This window comes from Ursus americanus, chromosome 30 (assembly GCF_024610735.1).
Source record: "Ursus americanus isolate L20-20 chromosome 30, mUrsAme1.1.p, whole genome shotgun sequence".
Taxonomy (NCBI): domain Eukaryota; kingdom Metazoa; phylum Chordata; class Mammalia; order Carnivora; family Ursidae; genus Ursus; species Ursus americanus.
Window position 1 is genome coordinate 16,864,008 of NC_142156.1, and position 23,804 is coordinate 16,887,811.

The 23,804-nt window shown below is 46.5% G+C and overlaps 1 protein-coding gene across 1 annotated transcript in view; it reads right to left on the reverse strand.

The window, feature by feature from the left end:
• The window catches only part of CUX2 (cut like homeobox 2), a 257,947-nt gene that overhangs the window by 81,768 nt on the left and 152,375 nt on the right, over positions 1-23,804 (reverse strand). The window contains exons 2-3 of the mRNA XM_087857354.1: positions 17,393-17,503; positions 13,659-13,706 (exon numbers count right to left, since the gene is read on the reverse strand). Of these exons, the coding sequence (XP_087713480.1) occupies positions 13,659-13,706; positions 17,393-17,503 (159 nt within the window). The remainder of the gene's footprint in view (positions 1-13,658; positions 13,707-17,392; positions 17,504-23,804) is intronic.

A 23,804-nucleotide genomic window follows, 5' to 3' on the forward strand; every position in this document is an offset into this window, starting at 1 on the left:
CATCTGCCAAATTGTTAAAATCCTTCCTTATTCTTGCTTTGCCACCCCCTGGAAATGGCAGACCCTTGAATTCCATTTCCTATTCATCTTTCCAAAATGTACTGATCCTACTGTGTACAAAGCTCTGCATTCTGGGCTCCGTCCTGCTCCCCAACAGCTAGTGAGGGAGGTGCTTCATCAAGCAGGGAGTCCACAGGGCAGCAGGCAGGGTTATGCACTCACATAACCCTGAGTTTTTCTCGCCTTCTTGGGCATACAATGTTAGACTATCTTCTTAGCCTCCCTTGAAATTGAACATGGCTTTGTAATTGAGATCTGGCCAAGGGAACATGGGCAAAAATGATGTGGCCACTTCCAGGTCTGGACCTTGAGAACCTCCCAAGACATCCACCACGTTTTCCTTTTTCCCCCCTGTATCAACTGAGTGAAGGGGACTTTGGGACACAGTGGAAGGCAGAGCCAGAAGATAAGACACGCCTGGGTCCCTGAATGACGGAGGTGAATGGTCCCCTTCCCCCAGTCAACTAGCACTAGATTGTGATGTGAGAAATACACTCCAACTGTGTTTGACGTTGCTACAGGAATGAGCCTACTAGAACTCATGCTGACACACATGGGTTCAGATCCCAGCTCTTCTCCTCAGTGGCTAGGTGATCTGATCTCTCAACCTCTCTGAGTCTCAGTTTCCTCCTTATAAAAGAAACACAATCATCTCTATTTTAGAATTTCCTAGAATATTCCATAACATCCCAGATGTCAGGCAACCAGGCTTGAACGTGGCACCCAGGAGGAGCTCAAGAAATGGAAATACCCCCGTGCTCCTTGACCCCACCTCCATGTCTCAGGGCAAGGTCTCTGCTTGGTTCTGGGACATAGCATTTGGCTAATCTTAATCTTTACTGGTTCCCACTAATATTTGGTTCTATGTATTTTAATTAAGTGTTATTATTTTGTGCTTGTGCTGGGAATAATTTTATTACAGGGCAGGAGTTTATAAACCTCAGGGAGGAAATAAATATGAGACCTTTGTCTGCTGCAGTGTGGGCTCCAGGACCAGGAGGGAAGAGAGTGGAAAGACTTTAGGAAATGGCCTTTGAGGGTGGAGAGGCAATGGGTACCAACATGCCAGGGTGAGCCTGGTTTAAGGTGATGCTGTGCTTGGCAGGGTGGATCTGGGGGTGGACAGAGGCCAGGGCATAGGTGAGGGCGTGGGGACTCAGGATACCTCTCCCTGGCTTTTAGCCCCTGCAAGTCTCACTTCCCTCCTACCTCAGGGCATTTGTACATACTGTTCCTCTTACCTGGAATGCCATTCTGCCCTTCCTTGGGTTTTAGCCACATTCTAATGTTCCTACTCTTGCTTTAGATCATAGGTCATTTTCTCCTGGAAGCCCTCCCTGACATTCCAGGATGCTCTCATAGCCCCATGAAGCTCCCTGTCACAGCCCCTGCTGTAGGTGGTAATTATACTATATTTACTTGCTATGTGAATGTCTGAATTATGTCTGTCTTCCCCCAGAAGGTCACCTCTGGGAGGGAATGGACTTTGTCTTATTTGCACCTGTGCCTAGAACAGTGCCTGGCACACAGAAGTGTTCTGCAAATATTTGCTGAGTTAACAAATGAATGAATAAATCGATTCAATCTCTTCCACTCCCTATACACCTAAAAGCAGGGGTAAGCAAACTTCTCCAGTAAAGGGTCAGATAATAAATATCTTTGGCTTTGCAGGCCATACAGATTCTGTTGCAACTACTGAACTCTGCTGTTGTGATACGAAAGCAGCTATAGACAACACGTAAATGAATGTGAATGGTTGTGTTCCTATAAGACTTTATTTATATAAACAGGCTTTGGCCCAAGGGCCATCATTTGCTGACCTCTGTCCTAAAGACTGCCCTGTTCTTACTTAGTACAGGAGTACTTCTGGTAGTGTGCTGGCCTGTAGCAGCTTGCAAGCCGATTGTTAAATTTTTAGGAATTTTGCAAGCTCGTTGTTAAACACAGCCATTATTAAAAATTAAATCAAATGAACCTATAATTATAATAAATAATGTATATTAAAAATAATGATACTACAAATGGATGAATCTTGAGGACATTATGCTGAACGAAATTAGCCAGACTCATAAAGACAACAACTGTATGATTCCACTCATGTGAATTACTAGAGTAGGCTAAGTGAGACTCAGAAACGAGAATGGTGGTTGCCAGGGGTGGGGAATGGGAAATTCTTATTTAATGGGTACAGAGTTTTAGTTTGGGAAGATGAAAAAAGTTCTGGAGACGGATGGTGGTGATGGTTGCACAACAGTGTGAATGTGCTTAATGTCACTAAACTGCACACTTAAAGCGGTTAAGATGGTAAATATTAATTTATGTGTATTTTACCATAAAAATTTGGGAAAAAAAGGAAATACATATTCACTACTCATTACCTCCTAATTATTTGATTGCATTTCACTCCTCTCTGTGCTTTGAGGTTACTCACATCTATTATGTCTGCATGGTGAACTGTGCATCTCTTCCTAAGCCCGTGCTGGCAGCTTGAAATCGGCCATGCCGGGAGGATTTACACTGTGGGAAGTGGCAGATGACACAAATCAGGCCCCACATCCCCGTTGTTTAGCGCTGACCAGCATGCTGCTGATTGCTTCCCTGTGTCTGCGTCCTCCACTGGATGGTGGCTTCTAAGGCAGAGCTCCTCATACATTATAATCACCAGCAGAAGCTTTTAAAATCCCGATGCCCAAGCCTTGTACCAGACCAAGAATGCCAGCCACTCTGGGGTGAGACCCAGATCGCGGTGTTTTTTATGTTTGTTTGTTTGTTTGTTTTTTAAGTCCTCAGGAGAGTCCTCTGGGCATCCACGGTTGAAAGCCAGTGGGATGGTCTATGGTTGAACATCTCAAACTCCAATGTGCCTACGAATCATCAGAGGACTTTGTTCAACTGTAGATTCGGATTCAGGAGATCTGGGGGAGGGTGGGAGGCTGAGACTGCTTTTCTACTGAACTCCAGGTGATGTGGATGCTGCTGGCCCATGGACCACACTAAAAGCCTTAGAAGGAAAGATGCTGCTGGTCAGTTAGAGGGAAAGGTTTCCTTTCTGCTTGGTGACCACGTGGCAATCTGTCTGTCCTCCCTCCCACCCCTAATAAACACAGTGGGAGTTGTAAAAACCCATTTTACAGAGCAGGAGACTGAAGCCAGTGAAGTGACCTGCCCAAGGCCACACAGCCAAGAAGCAGTAGTGGGACTTGGACCTGGTTTTTTGAGACCCCAAATCCAGTGCCTTTGCCTTCATCAGCTGCCTGACTGAGGCCACTGTGGGTATGGGGATTAAGTGGACTTGAAGCTGCATCCAGGCCTTTCCTTGCCCTGGCTGTGTGACTCTAGGTGGGTTTCTTAACCTCTCTGGGCTTCATTCATGATACAGAGGGCACAGGGAGGGGCTGATCGTGATACTGGATGCTTGAGGGCCTCTTGCAGGGCTTGCCTCATGGAGGATACCCACATCCAGGAAGGTTCCTTCTCCAGTACCTAAACTTGGGGATGACACTTCAGGGGCCCCACCCTCACAACAACCCTAGGGGTCATGCAGTCCGGCCCTCAGCTAGATCAAAGGGAAGGCAGGAGTGGGGCCAATCTGGGTGCAATTGCATTTTGCCTTGACAGCATTCAGCTTGTCTGTCATTAGTCAATACACTGCTGGAGGATTTCAGAATCGGAATCATTGTCATAGTCACAGTCAGTGCTTAGCCTCTGACACAGCTCTCAGCTTTCTTTGCACCAGTCATTGCTTTAAGCCTTTCCATCTACAACCTCATTTGATCCTCACACTTAAGTTATAAGGTAGGGGCTATTACGTGTCCCATTTACAGATGAAGAAATGAAGGCACACAGAAAAATAACTTGCCCCAGGTCACCCAATGAGCAAGTAGCACAGCAGGAATTTGAACCCAGGCTGTCTGGCTCCAGAACTGCTCCTAACCACTGCACTATACTGCCTTTCAAATAATTTATGTGCGAGATGCAAATATGCCATGTCTCCCGATGTCCTCTGAGCTCCCCAGGGACAGAGGCCCTGTCTCTCTTGTTCCCTGCTGTGTCCCTAGGTCCCTGAACAAGGTCTGCACACAGCAGAGGCTCAAGAAATTGTTCTGGAATGAGGGAATGAGTGGGCTGGCTTAATCTCTCCCATTCCACATCCTGGCCACGTGAAACTCAATCAGCCATGACTGTCAGTGGCACCGAGGGGTGTGTGTCCATCTGTCTCTCCCACTAGGCTGTGAGTGCCATGAAGACAGGAATAGAATCTGGGGTTCTCAATGCCATATCCCGCCCGGCACTCACCCTGGTAAACAGCAGGTGCCAAATAAATGTCTGCCATAGAGTGAAGGTCTCAGTGGAACTGAAAAGGGAAGCAGGGGTGTGCATACGTGTTCTAGGGGAGCTGGCTGGAGAGCACGGTACTAAATAATCATGATTCTACGGTTCCGCCTCTGGGAGGTTTAACCACATCAAGCTCTTTATCAGCATGGATCCCTGGGAGGATCCCTATATTGTATTTGTATTTATTACCACCCCTATTTTATAGCCAGGGAAACTGAGGTTCACTGAAAACCCTGCCAAAGGACAGAGATGGAATTTGAACCCAGGTCTATACAATTCTCGGCTTATGTCATTTCTACTCCACCAAGGGCGCCTGATGACTAAGTAATTTGTGTTCACCCTCTCACTGTCAGCATTTGGCCCAGTTCCTGGCGCACAGCAGGTGGTCAACTATTTTTGGAACATGAGTGAATACTAATGCTCACCACCTCGTGCTGGGGCACATAGTAGGTGCCTGGCACATAGTAGGTGCTCAGCAAACATCTACTGGATGGACCCATGAGTGACTGTGTGAATGGCCACATGTCCCATGCAGGCGTTGTGGACTGGCTGTTGCAGTAGCTTCTGCTTTTCTCCCTGCCACCCACCGGCAGACCTGAGCGCTAAGAGACACTTGGCTGACAGTGCCACAAGATGGATGCACGCCCGGCGGCCTCATCTCCCCACCGACTGGCCCCGCATGGCCTTCCATAATGCAGTCCATTAAAAGGCTTGTAAATTTTCATACACGAAAGCCTACCATGGCGTCAGCATAGACTAATTGTTGTTAAATGTGTGGGAATGTTACCGCCACGCCGCTGGAGTGATCACTCTTCCCAGCCCGGCCCAGACGCCGACCCATTCCTCTGCAGGCGGAAAGCTTACAATGTTCGCACAAGGCCAAAAAGCAATTCGTGTCAAAAAGATCAATAATATAAAAATAAAGCATGAGAATTCTAGTTAAAGGGAATGTCATATAAATATGTGGTTCACGTCCATGATTCCAAGATTAAAAAAAATCAATCAATATCGTTCTTTAGATGATGTTATTTCTAATGAGAAATACCCGGAACAACTGCAAATAACTGCTTAACTGGGGGAAAAAAGCATTAATAATTTACTTTATAAGGCATATGATACCGAATGAAAGAGGATCACTGCTGGTTCTTAATTTGGTTGTAATGCAGCGTGACAGGTTCAATGACGCTTTGGTGGGTTCTTAATATTAAATTCAGAAAGATGTTCAGCTCATTCTAAGTTTTACCCCAAGCTGGGCAGGGTAAAGCCAAAGGGGCAAGACTCGTTATGAGAGCCAAGGAGACTTGCATCATCAAGATTATTAAGTCATCAAAGAGGAGATGGTAGGGAGTGTGTGTGCACGTGTGCAAGCTAGGAGCAGTGGGAGGGACAAAAGTCCTCACTGCATCTTGCAAATGACACCTTGTTTACTGAGCAATTACTATACGTCAAGTTCTGGGCTGGGTGTGCAGACCTGGGTTTGAATCCCAGTTCCCATTATGGGTCGGGCTTCCCTGGTAGATTCTATCTGAAAAAGCTCAGTGAAGTCACATCTGAAAGGCATGCGTCTGGCTGAGCGATGAGGTCCTCCCCAGCCCTAACCAACTGCAAGTGTCCAATTTTAGCCCTCAATCTAGAATCTATATCCTCAGTGCTTCCTGCACCCTAGGCCTCTCTTCAGCCCTTCAAACTGAGGTTTGCATCTTCCACCCTCTGCCCTGTTGGTAAAGAGCTGTGTGAGCTTAGGCAAGCAGTCAATCTCTCTGAGTCCCAATTTCTCACCTGTAAGAGGGGACGATACCAGAAGCACCTCTCTCACCATGTTGCTAAGAGGTAGTGATGTGGGAGAGGCTTTGCTAAAGGCTCAATAAACTTTGCTGGCTGCTGAGCCTCAGTGACCTCACCTGAGAAATGGGTGAGACCAGAAGCCTACTCATGTTCAAGGAGTGCATATGCTATGTGCTGGGCTTTGTTCCTGGAGCTTTTCAAGTATCAACTCAACCCTCACATCAATCCTGTGAGGTGGGTACTATTATTATCTCCATTTAAAAACAAGAAAACTGAGGCCCAGAGAGGTTAAGTGACTTGCCCAGGGTCACACAGCCAGGAAGTAGAGAGCCAAGATGCAAGTCAGTGCCAACCTGTCTCCAGAGCCCTTGCTTGCCCCCAGTACTTGTCTTTCCCCGTGGGTTCTGCTGGTCAGTGAGGCCATTTCCTCCTGTCTTGCTGGCTGGTCAGGACTACATGCATCTAATGTCAGTTGTGACCCTAACAAGCCTCACTTACAAAGGATGGTCATGCCAGTGCTAGGAGCCTCTAAAAAAGGGTAGTTTGGGGAGCAAGGGAATTATGACATCAAAGATAGCTGGAAGAGCAAATAATGTAAAAAGGCAGAAAAAGGGGGGGGCTGTAATTAAATTTCAGCTCAAAGGGAAGGGCAGGAATCTTGCAGGTACATGCAGAACAAGAGGGGAGCACAGGGACCAAATTACAACATGGCATGCAGGGCTGGCTGGGGGACTGTGGCCCGGGCAGGCAGAGACATGTCTGTCTCAGGTGATCTGAGCCGTGAGAAACCCCTCCATGCCCTTCTCAGGCAGCTCGGCGGCAGGAACACGGATTGACCTCAGAATCCTGTACTGGGTTAGGACCTCCTTCCCTGCCCATGACTGCCTGGGAGGGAAAAAGGGATACTCAGCGTTTGGGGCTGGAACAGATGGCGTAGAAGCCACTGATGACTTCAGGCTTTGGGCATTGGATGTAGGTGGTGGGCAGGGGCTCAGGTAGAGAGTACAAGGGGTACAGTCTCCTCCTCTCAGTCATCTCTGAAAGGCCAGGCACACCCTCCCCCATGTCATCTGATAAGCAGTTGGAGGGATCCTATTGAAACCTGAGTCTGGTCAGCTCTAAAGTCTCCTATGGCTCCCACCTAATTCTGAGTCACAACCAAAGCCCTGGAAGTAGCCCCAAGGCCTGAATGATCTGGAGCCTGTAAAGATGACTTATGCTAAGTGTCACTCTGGGTAAGTGTAATGGCTGTGCTGTGAAAGGTGGAGGGGGTGGGGAAGTTCCCTGAGGATCTGACACTTGAAAGGAGTGAATCAGGCAAAGAGAACAGCAAATACAAACACTCTGAGGCAGGAAAAAGTTAGGCTGTCTGCTGGCTGAGGGGAGAGGCAGGCAGGGGCCAGATAGTAGTAGGGCCCGCTGGCCTTGGATTTCTGCCCTAAGGACTTTCATCATCCACACCACCCTCCTGGGCCTGAATCCATGCCCCTTCACTTCCTTTCCGCCGCAGGTACAGACCTGGGCACTGGATGGGTGCTGGCCACTTCCTCTGTGAACCCTGGTTTCCTCACATGTAAAAGGGGGTAATCACAGAACCTCTCCCTGATAGATATTATGGAAAACACATGACATAACCATTAGAAAGTATGCAACATATAGTAGATGTGCAAGAAAAGTCACTTTGGGAGACTTCTCTAACAAAGGCAAGGCCCGCCTTTAGTGCCAAGGCTGGCTGCTTACTAACTGATAACGGTGGGCAATGAGGCTTTAGTGTCACCCAGATCAGGAGGCAGCGCTGTGGGCAAAAGAAGGATTTTCCAGCTGTTTGCCCATCTGAAAGTGAGAGGGACTCAGGGTAGGCAGTGTTGGATACCTTTGGCTGGGTGAGGCCGGCAGGGAAGGCTCTGGAAGGCTTTGAACTATAGCAGATCATAATACCTTACATCTCTGACCACCGTGGCATCCCTAAACCCATGTGAATCAGGGGGGACAAGTGTCCCCATCCCACTTTACAGATGGCACAGTAGAGGATATCTGACTGGATATCTGATTGGCTGAATCATCAACTCACCCAACATTCATGGCAGAGCTGTCAAGTTGGAGGGCACAGTGCTCTGCTTTGCCACCTAGATGACCTGCAGGGGTAGCAGGGAGACTCCCATCTCTTGCTTTCTTGCAAATCTCTATTTCAGCGCTACCTCTCTGCTCCTCCATAAACAGACCTTCCACGGGGTCTGCTCTAGACAACCTTGAGCTATTGGGGTTTTTCTCAGAGTTGTGCCTCAATCCCATCAGAAAAAACACAAAGGAGAAGAGACAAAATCTTCTGAACTGTTGACACTCCCCACCTGGGCATCTGCAGGGCAACACCAGGCACTTTGCTCCAGAGCACCCGGCACTCTCCCTCTGGAACTGGGGGCGGCTGGCGGGGGGGGGAGGGCTGCACTCTCCAGAGATGGATGCCTAAGAACTTGGTGCTGGGGGGAAATGTTTTGGGAAGGCTGAAATCTGCTAAAAGGCTGACAGATGGGAGAAGAAAAGGGAGGAGAAGGTGGAAGAGAGGAGGGGAGAGGAGAGAGGCAGAAGAGAGCTGAGAATCAGGGGAAAGAGGGGAAAGAATTGGCACTCTGCAAATCTTGGCTATTCTGGTGATCTGCTGCTGTGTAACCAGCAGCCCCAAAATGGAGTGGCCCAAAACAATTACTTCTTATTATCTCTCATGCTTTTGTGGGTTGATGGGGCTCAGCTGGGCAGTTCTCTTGTCATTTCTCAGGCGGCCACAGCCAGGTGGCAGCTACAGCAGCAGTTGCCTGATGGCTCGACTGGGCTGGATGGCCAACATGGCTCCTTGACTTGTGCCTGGGGCCTTGGTGCTCCCAGCCCCTCTCCTCCAAATGAAGTCTCATCCCACAGGGCCTGTCCATACAGGTTGGGCTGGAAGAGGCAGGAGGCAGAACTGCCAATCCACTGAAGGCCTCCACCTGGTACTGGCAGAGGGTCACTTCCATTACATTCTATTGGTTGAAGTGGACACAGGCCCAGATTCAAAGAATGGAGACACAAGCTCCATTTCTTATGGGGGAATGCCAGACACAATGGAGTTATGCAGGGGATGGGAGGTATTGTGTGAAGCTCGACAAAGAAGCAGAAGCTCTGGGAGGAAATCAAGAGGCCTCCCATGAGCTCTTGACATGACTGGCCTTTTTTTGATCACAGGGACTGAACCCCTAGTGACATTCCTTAAGGGCAGCGATAGTATCACACCATCTTTGGACCGTCCACAGCTTTCACCTGGAGCCTGGCACATAGTAGGTGCTCCATGAGTATTTGCTAAGTGGACCTGTGAGGCACCCAGTAGAAAGGAGGTCCTTCTGGGGCTGACACAAATACTTGCCCTCCCCCACATCAAGAGGCATCTAGTTGACTGGCAGGTCATGACCTTCACTATGTCCAGCATTTAGAACAACACTTGATATGCAGTAGGGCTTCCGTAAAGGTTTGTTGAGTGAATAAATGATTGCAGGGATTCAATAGATGATGCATATGTCTCTTAGAAGTGGCACCTCAGTCTCATCTCTAAGCTCCTAGAGGGTGGTCATGCTGCACAAACTCCCTTGGACCCTGAGAGGACAGAGAGAGAATATCTTGGCCCCATGCCACCAAACACACCCACCATGATGAGAACAAATGACTTGCCAGCCACTTGACAGAGGATCTCACTGAACCTCACGCAATCCTACGAACCGTCATGAGGAAACAGTGGCTCAGAGACATGAAGTCACCTGCCAAAGTCACATAAGTTTGTCAGTATTCGGGTGGGACTCAGACTCTGGGTGTCAGACCCTGGGTGGTTAGAGGAGGCATCAGCCCCCTTGGTTCCCAGACTGCAGTGTTTCCATCAGGCCCAGGTTAATGTGTCTGTGGGGGTTTTCAGCCAAAGGGTTTTCTATCATGCAGGCCACATGCCCTTCCTGGTGGAAGAAGAAGGAAGCAGAGAGAAAAAAATCTTGCAGTGGCCCTGCCGTCTTCCTGGCTGGGCCAGTACACACCCTCCTTAGAAAAGTTTCACCTCTGGTTTAGCATAACAAAACTTTTAATTTAGATGTTTTCATCTCTCTCTCCAAGTAAAAATAAGTTTAAAATAATGACTGTAATAAATGAAGGTAATTAATTGTAGTTTGTTCCTTTACTGTCTAGTCAGCTTAATTTTACCTTTTCAACTAATAATGAGAAAATAATTTTTGTGCTCGGAGGGTTAATGATATGTAACTGCGAGAGCTGCTAATTGCATGTTGCAATCCATCCATCAACAACCCCATCTGTGCGACTTGATTATGTTTGCTAAATTATTGCTTTGAATTATCTTTCATAAAGCAACTTTTGTAATTAGCGGGGCTTTCGTCTTGCTCTTTTCTCTGTGCGCAAGGATATTCAAACTTTGGCCATTTCAAGCTGTCTCCATTAAGCCACCTTCTCTGGCTGTCTTTGTTTGCCTGAGCAGGGGGAATCAAGACTGTCCTTTAAGCAATCAAGGCGGAGAGAAAAACCTTCCTTGATTCACAGCAGGGCAAATTCACTTCCTCTCCCCACCCCTCCCACCAGCGCGCGCGTGCACACACACACACACACACACGCGTGCGCACACACACACACACACACACACACACGAGAAAGAAAAAGAAAAAAAAGGCCCACACCTATATGGAATGAAAAGATAAAAAGGATGCCCAGATTCTTTATATACCAGGGCTGGTGGAGCGAAATTAAGGAATGAACTTGAACACGTTATATTTCAACAAGAGGCCCACACTGGGGAAGAAGGAATGATGGGTACGATATTCAGCCCTGGCGTTTTATGGGCTACTTTATGTGACTCGAGACGGTGTTTGCCTCAGGGAATATTCCTGGGAGGTGATTAATGCCCACTTGGGAATCCTCAGCTCTGAGCCCGGAGCCTGGTGGATCGCGAGAGGGAAGCGGCATAAAGGATGAACCCTCATTAAAAAAATTAAAATGAAAATCAAATTTGGATTATAAACGGCTTGTGCGTGAGCAGTTTGTTCTGGACGAAGAAGATGCTTTTTATTAACACCTTTCTTTGGCGGCATTTCTCCCCGGAGGCGCGGGGAGGGACATGGCGGCCGCAATGGATTAGTCAATAGATCATGAGGAAAGCAGGGGTTTCAGGAATAAAACTCCAGACAAATGTAGTCTTTTTGGTACATTAAAGGGACGATGGAAAGCCCTCTTCAGAAAATTAACGAAGTTCTTTGGAGATCCTCAACTATTAAAACAGTGTGAATTCAACATGCCACATAGATTTGGAAATGAGAATTCAGCTTCGTCTTCCCTTCTAGACCCACTAAAACTTTCTGTCCCTCAGTGAGTTACTGAATACCAACTGTGTGCCAGATACTGTGTCAACTGCCTCCAGCCTTAGTTCTTTGAATCCCTACTATTTACTGCATTTGCCAGAGGAGGAAAGCTGCAGCTCAGAGAGGTTAAGGAACCTCTTCCCAGCCACACAGCTGGGTAAGCAGCATGGCTGAGATTCAGGCCAGGCCTGTCTCAGTCTGATTTGCACGTGCTTTCTGCCACGCTGCACCGGCGTTTTCTCTGGATCATCACCCAAACATAACATTGAACTCTTTCTTCTACTGAAAAGATGACGTAAGTCACACCTGTTTCCTTCAGGGATAGAAAGCCCCCTTCTTTTGGAGAAAAGCCTTGAACAGAAGCGGTGGATTCCCGCCCAAGCAGAGCAGAGGCACTGGAGGTGACTGATCACTGGAATAATAAAATAACCAGGACTACTAATATAAAGCAGTGTTCTAAGCAGTCCACGGTTATAAACTTTGTTCTTCCCCAGTCATGACCCTATGAAGGAGGTATAATTATTACCCAGTTTTACAGATAAGGAGACAAAGGCACAGAGAGGCTAAGGCACAGACTTGCCTAAGTCAAACAGTGAGGACCTGGCAGAGGCAGGGTTCAAACCCAGGCTGGCTCCGGAGTCTGCTCTTTATTGCCCGGCAGCTCTCTATGTGCCGGGCATTACATTACACCCCTTCCCTGCATAATTTCTCAGTCCTTAAAACAACACAAAAAGATCGGGAATGTCTTTATTACCATGAACAGATAGGGAAACTGAGGCTCTAAGTGGCTTAGAGAAGCTCCGTCCGTACCAGCCCAAGCAAGGGAACAGCTGAGAAAGGGACGCTCAGTGCCTGTCTCTAGGCTGGGCAGAGAGATCAGCTGCCTGAGAGGGCTTGTGTACTGAGAAGCCCTCATGGGACCAGGGCCTGGCAGATGGGAACCTCTTTTTTAAAAACACAAAGCCATGACAACAAATTCCCAACATTATCGGTCTTTCTGGTTTGTTCCCCCCACCACCCACCCTGCCCCGCTGCCGGCCCCTTTCAGCTCAGGCACCTCACAACCAAATGAATCAATACCGGATGGCCCTATAAATAAATAAGCACATCAGTGAACTCAGTAATAAAATGAAGGGATGAAAAATATGGAAATCAGCGACATTTGTGTAAACCCAGTTATTGTTTACTTTAATATTGCCTTATGTGCTTACGCGGTTCCAAAGAGACAGATTTAAAGTAATGTGGTGCTTGGCGGACAACAGACTTAAAATGCATCTCCACTGGAGAGCTCGGAGAAGGGCCTATCCTTCCAAGGTCCTGCCTGAATCCAGGGGAGACTGAGAAGAGCCCCCCCGAAGATGGAACATTTGACAAACGGTTTCCCCTTCCACTACCCTGCTTCAGTACAACTCCATTCTCTTCCTAGCCTGTCTCCCTTGCCAGCTGGACAAGTGGACAGTCTCAGAATCCTGGTCACAAAGTCAAGCCAAGAGGAGAAATGGGGGAGGTTCAGCCCCATGACAGGGCTCCAGGAAGGCAAGAGAAACAACTAGCTGAAGACAGCTCAGCTGCCGCCAAAGGAAATAGGGCCCAGTGGGTTGTCAGGAGAGAAGGTCAACAGTATTGTTTCTATACTCAGATAGTGGGTCAGTAGAGGGGATTTCAGGGTGGAATGGTAACTATTTGGACTTATTTGCAAGACTGCCTTAGAGAATCAAAGCTGAGCAGAATGCCAGGGGACAGCAAGTCACTGAGTTCAAACCTCTTGATTTTAAAAATGGGAAACCAAGCCTGGAAGGTGAGGCGGTTTGTTCAAGGTCACAGATACTGTATATAGCAGAGCTGGTGTAAGGCTGGACAAAGTCTAGGGAGAGGGAGATTTCTTGGGATCAGACACTGAAATCCCATCAAACAGAACAGAGAACCCATTCTCATCATGTCACCACTGGCTGATCTGGAAAGAATGGGGTGGAGTTTGCGATGGGGATGGGCAGGTTTCTCCCAAGCTTCCAGAGGCAGCTGGCCTCCTTTGGCAACTCCAGGTGGGATAGGAGAGGGAAGCAGGGAATGTTTTTGTGACATGACATGGGCCTTGGGTCTTACCTCAGCTTGGAAGCTTTTTAATACAGGAGCCACCATCTCTCTGATTTCCTGAAAAAGAGATCAGCGAAGAGTTCACCACAGTGCCAGGTGGGACACCCCCATGTCCCTTGCTTGCAGTGCACTGCTGTCCCCCAGGCCAGCATTTCCCAAATGTGTCCCGTGGAATGTGCACTCCATGGGATTTCATCAGGGTTTCTCATATATACACCTACACACAGACACACACACATGTATACACACATAGGGTGCCAAGCCAAATCAGCCTAGGAAATAAAGTCCAACATCAAGTTTCTTCCCTGCAGGACTTTTTGGAGACTTTAGTGTAATGCACATTGGGAATTTCTGGAAGAGGGAGGGAGGAAGGAAGGAATGTTTCCCAAATAGATCTGATTATGGAATTTTTTAAATATGAAGTGCTCATGGGACTTGTGGTGTATCATGCAACTGACTCTTGCTGAACGGGTGGCCTCGAGTCTCCACACCCAGCACCATGTCACCAAAGTCCCTTCATAAAAACCTTCTGTCCTTCAAGCATTTGCTTAGGGCTGTCTCCTTCAGGTGGCCATCTCTCTCTGCTTCCCCACCCAACTGCCCTTCTCTGGCAAACACTCCATTTTGCATTTTAGCAACATTACTTCTATACTTGTCTCTCTGTCCTCTCCAGAATGTACAGTTTCTGGCACCCCCATGGTGCCCAGCTCAGAGGAGAGGCTCTGTAAATGTCTGATAAACTCTATGGTAGTGGGGTGTCTTCAGAAGGGGGCCTCCTATTTCTGGACTCTGATTTTCTGCCTTTCACAAGTGATCTTGAGGTTCTCAGCTCCAAGGGCTCCCCTGGTTGGCTCCTGTGAGTTCTTCCCTGTGTGCAAGAGGGAGGCCTTTTAGAACCTAGTGTTCTAACCCTAAATGCTTCAGTTTCCTCTGAGACCCACTGGTGACTCCATGACTGCTGTCAGTCAGGTCCCACAAGAAAGCCCTGTGAAAGGAGGAGTTGAGGGGGGCTCGAGACTAGGGGGAGAGAGGGGACAGTAGAGAGAAGCAGGAAAGGAAGATGTGCACACAAGAATACATACATTCAGGTAAAGAATAAATCCCTTAATTAAGAAATAAGGTTGTGCTTCTGTCTCTGAAAATGATCCCTCTTCTGGGTCCTGGGTACCCCTCCTCACTGCCTCACTGATTGGTGTCCTCCAGGTCTCCTTGGAGCTGGTGACATACTGATGGTATGTTTGGCATCTTCAGGAGGGACATAGGGAGTGCATGCGAATCTAGTGGATTTGATCGTAAGGAACTCAGGTGCATGGGCTGAGCCATGGAAAAGGAAATGCATAAAAACCCAGGTCCCAGGTTGTGAACTCAAATGCCCACAGAGGCCAGGGCAGAGGGAGTGGACATGAGGGAGGCAGGCTGGGAGGCAAATATCGGGAGAACCCAAGCACCATGTAATGGAGGTAGCAGCTGCTCAGCTCTAGCTGGTGACTGCCACGTGGGCATGGAGCCTCCATGTGACCAGATCCACCAAAGAGTCTCAAAAGATACTGGAAATCTGGGGTTTTGGGTGAAATCTTCTGTGATGGCAAATGTTGGTAACTTAGTGTAAAACTTGAACGACTTTACAGACCAAATACAACATATCAGCAGGTTAAACCTCTGGTCCATGTTCAGGAAATGTTAGTGATGGAAGGGGCCTCAGAAATCATCTCTCCAGTCCCCTGATTTTTCAGAAGGGGAGACCAAGGTCCTGAGAGAGGCTGGCTTGCTCAAGTCCGGCAATGAGTGAGTGGCTCAGCTGGAATTTGAATACAGGTCAACAGACAACCCAAATAAGCTGTCTGCACAATGCCACACTCAAGGGGATTCAAATCTGAGGGCCAAGGTGGGGGTTGGTGGGCTTTGGGCTAATTCCTACCATTTCTAGAAGCCCCCTGTCCTGTATGCTTCACCCCTGGGGGAGAGGCTGAGCATAGGAACCAGCGGGAGGTGAGTTGGGCACCAGCCAGATGATGTTCTTAAATAAAGCCTTGGCATGACTCTCCCAATCAGGAGAGACTAGTTCCAAAAATGAGAATTTTCAGAGGCGCGACTATAATAGGAATGGAAACTTATTCCTCCTAATTACATAATTGCATAATTATGCAGTATTAAAATTATGTAAGCCGAACTCAGAGGCTTAAAACCTGGCCTGGATTTCCCTCATCACCTGAGGGCTCCCATGAGGCCTGGGGGAGGAGGACGAGATGGAGGGTCTGTGCTGACCAGGGAGAGGGCACGTAGGGCTGGGAAGATCTAGGGCCGCTTCATTTCTGCTTCCCACAGAATGGAGAGTCAGAGGCAAAGCTTCTGGTACCCTCTTTCTGGGCAGAAAATCAGTTTAAATACCAAGCTGTTCTCTGTTCTAAGAAGGAAGCAAAGAATGCTCAGCATCACCCATGCCTTCTTAGCTCCGGGAGTCAAGTCCAGGACTTGACTTGGCCTTTTTGAAGCCGCAACACGGGAGACACTTGATTCTGAGATTCTCACTCCTTCTCCAGGCACACCCTCCCTCAGCTCTCAAACCTGAGATTCCTTCCAAACTTGCTCCATGGGCAAGTTCTAGCTATAGTCCACTTCCCCCTCTTGCCTGGAAGAACTGAAGATACTTATGACTTGTGATGAGGATTTCACAGCTCGAAGACTTGACCCCTCTGTGCTCATGTAGCCCAATTCCTGGGTAGGTCTACCTCTTCTCCATCTTTCCATGGCCTCCTCCTCCATCAGCAAGATGGCAATAGGACCCCTGGGTGATTCTAACAGGCACAGTGGAATTAACATCTCCAGAGTAGAATCAACATCTGATACTTCCAGACTGCCAGATCCTGCCTCACCCTCCTCCAAGATCCAAGCCACCTGAGCAGGTTAGGACAGAGAGGTCAACTATTAACCTCTGCTGACCACAGAGAAGCACAGTTGGCTTTGGGGGCAGTCAGGGTCTCTGTTTCCCAGTGGCTCTGATGTGTCACATCCTTGATAACATTATGTGGAATCAGAAGGCTTTATTTTTCCTATTTATATTTATTCCATCTTTTTTTTTTTTTAATCTGAGCAGCAACAGAGGGCCTAATAGAGAAAGTAAAGGAATTAACACATTCGACCCTGTAAAGAACAAAAACATGTCCATTCTAGTCTTTTCCCCTGGTGTTCCCTTCTGTTGTGGGGGTGGGGGGACAGGACTGGTCATTATCTGGACCAGGCTCATGGCATCTGGGAAAGACAGAGCTGGTGTCTGGAGCTGCGAGGCAAAAGGTAAAGGGGAAGAATGGGGCCTGTTTATGGCAGGGGGAGGCAGTTTCAGAGGAGACTGAGGGAAATCCCAGGGAGGGTGGGGGAGCCTATAGCTGCCCTCTCCCAGATACCAATGGAAAAGCAAAATAAAATCAAGAACCCTAGACAAACTGTCTTTGCTGTCAAGGCCAAGTGTTTGACTAGAGATGAATATGGGGGGAAATGGATGTTTTAGGGAGCCCCTCAGAAACAATGATTTCAATGGAGAAGCATCCTGCCCTCACTTTAGATAGCACCGCTGAGCACCACTATACCAAGAAACACCCAAAGGTTGGGGGCTGTAATTTCGCTTTGTGGCTAATTAGCTTCTTTTCTTGTTAGTCACTTATGTCTACAGTTTCCAAAATATAGTTTGAACAGAGAAAAATCTGCATTCCTACTGAGTTAATTCTATAACAGCAAATATACTGTACCTCAGGTACATTTTTCTTAAATTCCCGGCGGAGTTCAATTAAATGTTTATGAGAATGTTCACTCTCCTCCTGCCGTGCAGACAGCTCGGAAGCGACGGAATTAAGCTCCTTCTGAAACAATAATAAAAAAAAAAAAAGAGAGAGAGAGAGAGAGAAAAGAAAAAGATTTTTTTCCCCTCCTTTTCCTTTTTAATCATTGTACAAAACAGCATTCTGAACAAGTTTTCTTAACTTACAAAGCTGAGAAAAGACAGGATATTGACTCCTGGCACAAATGAATAATTTACAAAACGGGATGCAACCGAAAAAAAATCCAGGACAGCTTTTTTTGCTCATCGGAAGATCAATAATCTCCCATAAAGTTGGGTGGAGTTTTTTTTTTTTTTAATCTCTCCCCCACCCCCCTGCCCCACCTCTTAAATTTCCAAAGGAGTGATGGCATAAGCTTGTCAGTAACTGTAGAAAACATCTCCAAACCGTGTCAAAATAGTAAAGTGCGGCATATTGTATGGGCATATTATAGTGTAAGAAAGTGCTGTCGACAGCTTTCATATATCAGAGGTGGGAACTGTTCCAACTATGACTTACTTACACTTAAGGGTTCATAAATACGCCTTTTAAGATATAGATGGCTTTTTAATTTCAGTAGATTTTGGAAAAATGAAGGTGCCAATAAGAAGCAAGCTGACCTTTTGTGTATCCTGCAGTAAATCATTTAAGGTTCACTTCAAGTATAAGAAATATTTCACTGAAGACTCCTGGATTCAGAAGAAATGGATTGGAAGGCGCCTTGCCTGCTTATGTGCAATGACGGCGCCAGACCAGGTTTTTACAGGATGTACCGTCGAAGGGGAAAAAAGAGAGTGAGGGATGGAAGGGGGGCACTGCTCCAGCTTACACACATCACAGTGTCTGGTGGTCGTACATGTATATTTGATCACTCCACTCTTGGCTTTCTTCGCTTTAATGGTGGCAGTCTCGCAAGGGGAGTACAATTCACCATGAGTTGTCATGGGTTTCATTTGCATAATTCAAGAAATGCTCTGTTTATGTGGTCTGCTGCTTTCTTGCACCATCCTGAGATGGGCTTTTTTTCTGGACCATAACTCGAGGAGCATTTCTGTATATATCACCCGATTATATTTGCAGCAATCAAGCCCCATAATTTCCTAAATCCGGTGATGCAATAAATTTCTGCAATCAGATTTATTAAAAACACACACGCAGATGCAAGAGTGTATTTCTAGGGTGAACTCTTTAATCTAACATATGTATGATGAGGCCCGGCACCGTGTTGAAAGACCCCATTTGTCATCGCTAATATGCATTCATCTTGCACACACAATGAAACACTTTTACCATTAGATAATGAAATAAAAGTACTATTAACCCGCTGCAAATCCTTTTCCCTGTAAGAGACGAAATGCATGGTAATTGTCTTATATCATGTCTGAGTCGGTAAATCTGCTCTATAGCAGTTCACCATAGCACCATAAACCTTATACCCATCAGAGGCTGGAGAGCCTACCCCAAGCCCAGCATAAGTGTCTCTGCCTATGGTGCCTTAGGGAAAAATTGGCAGGGGAATTCTATTTCTGGAAAATGTCTAACCTCTTTGGAGAACCATGGAACTAGAAGACAGAAGGTCAAGGCATAAAAGTAGCAATTAAAATAGAAGGGCAAGGGAATCAGAAATGTGGTGCTCTCCAAGGTGCTGAAGTCAATTCTATGCCAGAGCAGTAGATACACCAACTTGAAGGTGCAGGCTTTTCTGGAACAAATGCTCCATGGAATTTTATGCCAGGTGAAGAAGAAGGTATCATTAGAGAGGAGAGCCAGAAACAGTTTCTGACAGTCCACCAAAGTGACAAAAGAAAAAAGGGAGACTTCTGATTTATCATCATTTAAAAATAATTATAGTTTCCAATAAAGGAACTACAATCGACCACAACCAAAATATTGAGTGATGAGGGAGAGATCTGCAGCAAAAGGACTGATCAAAGGTAGATAAAATTCAACCAGGTGGTGCAGCCAGGTGGACAGAACCTCACTTGGCAGCAGAGAAGGAACTGGAGTGCCATGGTCAATGTGAGTTGTGATAAAATGCTCACAGTTTTCCTTAGTTTTTCTCATCTCTCTTGGAGACAAAGATGTGATTGGTCTGCAGACCAAGCAGAACTGGGACTTGGGTTGACATCACTTGGTTTTGGATTAGCATGTATCTGACATGTTCTAATCTCTGGGACACTGCCCCTCCCCCACACCACAGCAACCAATATACCTGGTTGGTGTTAGACTTGGACCCCTCAGTTAAAACATCAAACCCAGGCTCTGAGAGGAAATTTCAGAGCAGGATAAGACCAATGATTTGATGTTTGTACCAGACAATTATGCTGTGTGACTACACTGAGTCCCTTCACCAGAACCTCCCAGGCTGCTGGTGGGTATAAATCTGTCTGCTGCATCCACACTGCAGACACGGCAGAGGTAACATCAGGCCAGGAATGTTGGCAGACCCCCAGCCCCAAGCCTACTGTAAGCCCAGCCTATGGTGTCTTACCCGTTGAGCTGCTGAAGAGCAAACAATGTCCGTGTTCTTCTCAACTTTGCCTACTTCTAATGCTCATCCTTCAACCCTGAATTCTTGCCACATTTCTATGGTCAGCTCACTAACAACAACATCATCAATAACAATAATAGTAAATAATAGTCATAATTACCATTCATTGGGTGCTTACATGTATCAGGCACCATTCTAAGCTCCTTACATACCTCATCTCATGTAATAAGTACATGAATGTGTCTGTTAGGTGATTCACAAAGGGACTAAGAAATAAATTACAGTCAATTCTAATAATTCAGGTGTGGATTATCCCCTTGGTGGATAATAAAGGCAAAATTTAATGCCCGGCTCTTCATAGGACTTCTGCTCCACTTTCCCACTAGCGGGGGGATGTTCAGGGAGCTTATTTTAAATGCTATAATTGTATAAACCATCAAGCACAGTACCAAGGGCTCAATAAATGTTGGCTGATATTATTGTTATTTAGATAAACTGAGAGCTCAGAAAACATCTCAGGTCTCACCAGTAGATCAGTGATTCTAAGAGTTCTGGGTTTCACAGGTCCATAAAAATATCACCAAAGAAAGAAAAAGGAAGACCAACAGAGTATGGCCAAGTTTTACTGCATCAAAGAAAAACATTAAAAACAACTCCCTCTCACCCTAAAAGATAGGATATTTGAACGTTAACAAAGCAAGAGGGCCAATAACAGAATCAACAAGAGTCTTTTAAAATAAATATACTTGGGGCGCCTGGGTGGCTCAGTTAGTTGGGCGTCTGACTCTTGACCTCAGCTCAGGTCTTGATCTCAGGGTTGTGAGTTCAGGCTTAGCGCTGGGCTCCATGCTGGGCATGGAGCCTACTTAAGAAAATAAAAAATAAAAAAATAAATACTTACAATAAAAAAGCTCACAGCTTTATACTTATTTTGAAGGAATGGAAAAAAACTCTCATAAACATAAACCAGTACTGGTCTGAAGCTGAGTTTTAGAAGCGGAGTTTTAGAAATGAGTGTCTGAGCCACTACTCACATACACAGCTAGCAGGGCCCTCCTTTGATGATCAAGCAGAACTCGGTTCCTCTCCCACCCTGGCCCTCAGCCCCCAGCCTTAGGGGAGCCATGATTAACACAGCCCCAGACTTTGGACCAGGCCCAGGCCGGGAGGAGACTCATCTGATTAACCTGCCATCAGCAGCAGACAGACAGCCCGGAGCCCGGCGCAGACCATTCAAATAATGATCATCATAAACAGCCCATTTGCAACTAAAAAGAAATAATTTTAATGAGCCTGAAGCAGATGATGGATGCAGCTGAGGCTCGGGCCAATGCACAGAGAAAAAGGAAGCTGGGATTGAGCTGCACCCTGGACCAGGAGCAGCAGGAAGAAACTGGGGTGGGATGGAAAGGCTCTTCTTGGGAAGATGGGATCTACAGCTCTGCTGCTTCCCCACCATAAGTGCCCACTGCCCAGCAAGTACCCCTAGCTTTGAGAGGTTCTGCCACCAGTGTGCTGGGCAACCTTGAGACTTAGACCTCCAAAGCACTGAAGATCTTGGAATGTATGAACCAGAAGGAAACTTTGGGGTTGTCCAGTCCATCATTGCCCAAACTTCAACCATACACACCCCTCTGGCAAGCATTTTGCCTACTGATATTCCACATGAATTACTATTTAATATTTATCTTCAAGTTGACTCCTATTTCTCTCTTTTTGATTGAGACATGTATAGCTTTAAGTTCAATCTTAAGACTGAATTTTAACACCCTGGCAACCATGGCCCAGATCAATAATAGAATGTTCATGTTCCTAGAACCTTAAAAGGCTACCTTGTGTCTCCTTGTGAGTACATCCCAAAGGTAGCCATTATTCTGACCCTAGCATCATACATTAAGTTTGCCTGTTCTCGACCTTCATAATAACCGCCCCCCCCCTTTTAAGCTAAATAAGTACATTTGAAAAGGACACTTTTTTTTCCCCACTAGAGAATCCTAGGTCATAAACAGATGGCAGCCATTGAAATAAACTACAATGAAAACAAAGCACTGCTATTTGTCTTTGTTATAAAAGGAGGTTAGTTACCAAATGCTAGAGAGATGTTAAAGGTAGTGTAGCACCAGACATACTTTCTTCTTGTTAGGAGAAGGAATGGAAGAGCACTGAGAAGGAATAAGTAATCCTGTTGACATGAGTCGATCCCTCTAAAGCCAGGTTTACTAACTGCTTACAGTATTCTCATGTCCAGGAGTCAGTGTATGTCCCACACTTCAAAATTAACTGAATCTGATTCTGCTGTCTTAAAGATGAGGAAACTGAAAACACAGACAGCCTAGACTAGACTTAAGTCACACAGCTGCTTAAGAGGTTGGATTTTCTCAGAGAGAAAGGTGGGTCTTAGGTGGGGAAGGAAAACTGTTGGTTATCTCCAGGGAGGCAGGTTGAACATTCTCAGTTAAACTCTGTCTCCCAAGCAGGAGGGAAGAGGAATCTTACAAGAACACTTGCTTTTTTGGGGGCCCCTGGGTGGCTCAGTCGTTAAGCATCTGCCTTCGGCTCAGGGCGTGATCCCAGGGTCCTGGGATCAAGCCCTGCATCAGGCTCCCTGCTCCGCTGGGAGCCTGCTTCTTCCTCTCCTACTCCCCCTGCTTGTGTTCCCTCTCTCGCTGGCTGTCTGTCTCTGTCAAATAAATAAATAAAATCTTAAAAAAAAAAAAAAAAAAGAACACTTGCTTTTGAAATTTAACACCTGATCCTAAAGTGTCAACCACGTACAAAACTTCGGGCTAGATGTTATGTTCTCACAGGAGAAACACATAAGACATGATCTGAGTTGTGTATATGTATGTCAGTTCCCCCATCATATGCACACACAGTTCCCAGCTCCAAAGACAACCCCACTTTTGGGGGACTTAGACATGTCTCCCAAAAACCAACTCCAAGAAGACATCTTCTAAAAATAATGCAGTTACTGTTGGGGATCAGGGCTTAAGGAAGTGAGGACCTCAGGTGTCACTGGGTCCCTGTCAGCCCCTCCCATCTTATCCTCTCCTCCTTTCCTTCCCAGCCAGACTGAATTTCTTGCAGGAATCCAAATGCACCAGGGTCTCCCAACCTTATGGCTCCACAGACTTAATTCCCTTAGCCGGGATGATTTCATTCTTTCCTTGTGACTGATCTTATTCATCCTTTTGTCTCAGCTTAAATGTCCCCTCTTCCAGGAAGGCTTCGGAGACCCTCCCTTCCAAGTCCAGGCATCTCTTTTGTGCTTCTGCTAATCCTTTCAGATATTTGTTTGCCCTTTCAGGAAATATATGATAAAACATTACTGGAGTTTATTTTTTAAAGCCCTAGAACCTTGTTTTCGAATGAAATCTTACACAGAAAGAAGTTCCCTATAGAAAACAAGAGCTCATAGCTAACATTTCTGAGTTCCTATTAGTATATTTATGGTAATATTTATGGAGTGTACTGAGTACTGTATATACATTACCTCCTATAAGAATATGTGGCTGAAGTGATGGTTGAGACTCTAGTCCAGGCCTGGAAAACCAGGATGAGCAGTCACCAACTCCCCCAAACACACATATGGAACTCTGTTTTCTCTTTACTGTAGGGAGATCCAACCAGAGATGTTGGACCCTCATCCATCCATTCACCTGTCTGTCCATCCATCCGTGATCTCCAGTGTGCTAGGCATTAGATAAGGGGGAGGGCAACAATGAACCAGATATAGCCTGTATCCTCCAAGGGCTCAGAAACCAAGGTAGACAAGCTAGGGCATAAATAATTCTGGTAAAAGGGGACAAAGGCCAACATGTTGAGACATTATCTCCAGTGTATGCTTAGAGG